The following is a 4,064-nucleotide window of genomic DNA, read 5'->3' on the forward strand; positions in this document are numbered from 1 at the left end:
CAAGGCCGAGCAAGAGGAGGAGAGAGGAGGAGGAAACGGCAAGAGAAGAGGGAGGAAGAGGAAAGACAGGGGAGAGAGGGATACGAAGAAAGCTATGCGAGCACGGGCGGTCACGATCACGGATCGTCATGCAAGGGATGCGGGGGCAGCGGCATATGCGAGCACGGGTGGCAGCGATCGACATGCATGGGATGCGGGGGAGGGAGCATATGCGAGCACGGGCGGGTACGATCGGTATGCAAGGGATGCGGGGGCAGCGCCATATGCGAGCACGGGCGACGGCGATCGGTATGCAAGGAGTGCGGGGGCAGCGGCATATGCGAGCACGGGCGGCAGCGATCGAAATGCAAGGGATGCGGGGGGGCAGGGGCATATGCGAGCACGGGCGGCGGCAATCGGTATGCAAGGACTGCGGGGGCAGGAGCATATGCGAGCACGGGCGGGAGCGATCGGTATGCAAGGACTGCGGGGGGGGGAGCATATGCGAGCACGGACGGGTACGATCGGTATGCAAGGGATGCGGGGGCAGCGCCATATGCGAGCACGGACGGGAGCGATCGGTATGCAAGGGATGCGGGGGAGGGAGCATATGCGAGCACGGGCGGCTACGATCGGTATGCAAGGACTGCGGGGGAGGGAGCATATGCGAGCACGGGCGGGTACGATCGGTATGCAAGGGCTGCGGGGGAGGGAGCATATGCGAGCACGGGCGGGTACGATCGTCATGCAAGGGATGCGGGGGGGCGGGGGGGGGAGGGGGGCGCATGCGATGAAGACTAGGACTTGGTGGAGTGCTTGCTCTTGTCATAACAGAAGCCTGGGATGACTGATGTGCCGTCGATCGAGGCCGGGATGTCTGTCAGGGTGATGCGCACGGCCAGGGTGCTGTCCCACGTCGAGTGCTGCGTCCACTAGAGTGAGCTGACTTGAGAGCAGCTGGGGATACGGGCAGCTGAACTAGGTGGGCTCACGGGCCTGGGCTTGTTCACCGTCACTGAGATCACTGAGCTGACTCGGCCCGGCGGTCAGTAAGGGCCCTTAGGGCCGTTACGGCCTAGTAAGGCCGGCGGGAAACGGCCCTAAGGGCCCTAAGGCCTTTCCTTAGGGCCTTAGGGCCCTTAAGGCCCTTAGGGCCTATAGTTGAGTTCTCCAAAATATTTGGAGAAGAAAAAAAGAAATTGACTTATATTTGTACGAAACAATCACTACTCCTCGTACTGATTTTAACTTAACTTTGAGTAAAGGCTCACTCTTCACCTCGATAGTATCGTCAAAGTCTTACAAGGAGAGCTACACAAGTACAGAGAAACTCTCATCAAAATATCTAGATGGCCAAATGAGAGTCATCACAACTTCCCTGTAAACAAGTAGACTATTTTCTAGGCTCACTTGAAGCTAGATGTATCCGACAAATATCCAACACATCATCTTGACGATACCCAACACCTTGTTCGGTCCCCCTTTCGCTGCTGTTTCCCTCTCATTCAGGCTATGGGCCCGGTATGGCAGGTGGGCCGGTACGGCAGGTGGGCCAGGTGCCATACCCTCAGTCAGCTAGATCAGACTCTGAGACCTTCCAGAGATGTGGTGGCAGTTCCGGGTATATCTGCATAGAGTGCGGTACGCGCTTGAGGCATGCTGATAGAACTTGGTGAAGGGAAAATAGTCTTGGCTCCTGGATCAGAGAAGAGATTTGGATGTTTTGTTGAGAGCAACATGTAACGTCGAATTCTTTGCTTAATTTATACTCGACATCTTCATGTTTGATATTTTTCCAATGACGATCGGATTGCGGCTACCACATAGCCCGGCATCACGCGAAGCTACTGAGGACAGCATGACGCTCAGTAGACACTGAAGTTGAGCATTACGACAAAAGGTAGAAGGGGAGGGCTGTAGGCTCGGCGTTGCCTGGTAGTTCAAGTTGAATAACATCGGACCGGGCCCGGCCAGTCGGGCCGGGGCCTGCCCGGCGGTTGCACTACCGGTGACCATACCTCCACTACCGTCACCCCACCCCCTATCCCGATGAACGATTCTTTCAACCGTTGTACTGTAGAGGGTACTGTTACCCCAATTCAGTGATTGGTCAAAACTCAGTGTATGAGGGCGATGAGCAGAAGAGCGGGAAAAGGCGGCATGGCTGACACAAGGCCGAGCAAGAGGAGGAGAGAGGAGGAGGAAACGGCAAGAGAAGAGGGAGGAAGAGGAAAGACAGGGGAGAGAGGGATACGAAGAAAGCTATGCGAGCACGGGCGGTCACGATCACGGATCGTCATGCAAGGGATGCGGGGGCAGCGGCATATGCGAGCACGGGTGGCAGCGATCGACATGCATGGACTGCGGGGGAGGGAGCATATGCGAGCACGGGCGGGTACGATCGGTATGCAAGGACTGCGGGGGCAGAAGCATATGCGAGCACGGGCGGGAGCGATCGGTATGCAAGGGATGCGGGGGAAGGAGCATATGCGAGCACGGGCGACGGCGATCGGTATGCAAGGACTGCGGGGGAGGGAGCATATGCGAGCACGGGCGGGTACGATCGGTATGCAAGGACTGCGGGGGCAGGAGCATATGCGAGCACGGGCGGGGTACGATCGGTATGCAAGGGATGCGGGGGGGCGGGGGGGGGAGGGGGGCGCATGCGATGAAGACTAGGACTTGGTGGACTGCTTGCTCTTGTCATAACAGAAGCCTGGGATGACTGATGTGCCGTCGATCGAGGCCGGGATGTCTGTCAGGGTGATGCGCACGGCCAGGGTGCTGTCCCACGTCGAGCGCTGCGTCCACTAGAGTGAGCTGACTTGAGAGCAGCTGGGGATACGGGCAGCTGAACTAGGTGGGCTCACGGGCCTGGGCTTGTTCACCGTCACTGAGATCACTGAGCTGACTCGGCCCGGCGGTCAGTAAGGGCCCTTAGGGCCGTTACGGCCTAGTAAGGCCGGCGGGAAACGGCCCTAAGGGCCCTAAGGCCTTTCCTTAGGGCCTTAGGGCCCTTAGGGCCCTTAGGGCCTATAGTTGAGTTCTCCAAAATATTTGGAGAAGAAAAAAAGAAATTGACTTATATTTGTACGAAACAATCACTACTCCTCGTACTGATTTTAACTTAACTTTGAGTAAAGGCTCACTCTTCACCTCGATAGTATCGTCAAAGTCTTACAAGGAGAGCTACACAAGTACAGAGAAACTCTCATCAAAATATCTAGATGGCCAAATGAGAGTCATCACAACTTCCCTGTAAACAAGTAGACTATTTTCTATCTCACTTGAAGCTAGATGTATCCGACAAATATCCAACACATCATCTTGACGATACCCAACACCTTGTTCGGTCCCCCTTTCGCTGCTGTTTCCCTCTCATTCAGGCTATGGGCCCGGTATGGCAGGTGGGCCGGTATGGCAGGTGGGCCAGGTGCCATACCCTCAGTCAGCTAGATCAGACTCTGAGACCTTCCAGAGATGTTGTTGCAGTTTCGGGTATATCTGCATAGAGTGCGGTACGCGCTTGAGGCATGCTGATAGAACTTGGTGAAGGGAAAATAGTCTTGGCTCCTGGATCAGAGAAGAGATTTGGATGTTTTGTTGAGAGCAACATGTAACGTCGAATTCTTTGCTTAATTTATACTCGACATCTTCATGTTTGATATTTTTCCAATGACGATCGGATTGCGGCTACCACATAGCCCGGCATCACGCGAAGCTACTGAGGACAGCATGACGCTCAGTAGACACTGAAGTTGAGCATTACGACAAAAGGTAGAAGGGGAGGGCTGTAGGCTCGGCGTTGCCTGGTAGTTCAAGTTGAATAACAGTAACTAACGCCGGGCCCGGGGCCTGATGCCGATCGGACCGGGCCCGGCCAGTCGGGCCGGGGCCTGCCCGGCGGTTGCACTACCGGTGACCATACCTCCACTACCCACCCCACCCCCTATCCCGATGAACGATTCTTTCAACCGTTGTACTGTAGAGGCGATGAGCAGAAGAGCGGGAAAAGGCGGCATGGCTGACACAAGGCCGAGCAAGAGGAGGAGAGAGGAGGAGGAAACGGCAAGAGAAGAGGGAGG

At 56.0% G+C, this 4,064-nt stretch overlaps 1 protein-coding gene across 1 annotated transcript in view; it reads left to right on the plus strand.

Moving 5' to 3' along the window:
- Positions 1 to 186: 186 nt before the first annotated feature.
- The window catches only part of GUITHDRAFT_159053 (hypothetical protein), a gene marked incomplete at both ends in the record, with an annotated part of 6,365 nt that continues 2,487 nt past the window's right edge, over positions 187 to 4,064 (plus strand). The window contains 2 exons of the mRNA XM_005818262.1: positions 187 to 398; positions 422 to 713. Of these exons, the coding sequence (XP_005818319.1) occupies positions 187 to 398; positions 422 to 713 (504 nt within the window). The remainder of the gene's footprint in view (positions 399 to 421; positions 714 to 4,064) is intronic.

The sequence above is a fragment of the Guillardia theta genome, assembly GCF_000315625.1.
Source record: "Guillardia theta CCMP2712 unplaced genomic scaffold GUITHscaffold_337, whole genome shotgun sequence".
Taxonomy (NCBI): Eukaryota; class Cryptophyceae; order Pyrenomonadales; family Geminigeraceae; genus Guillardia; species Guillardia theta.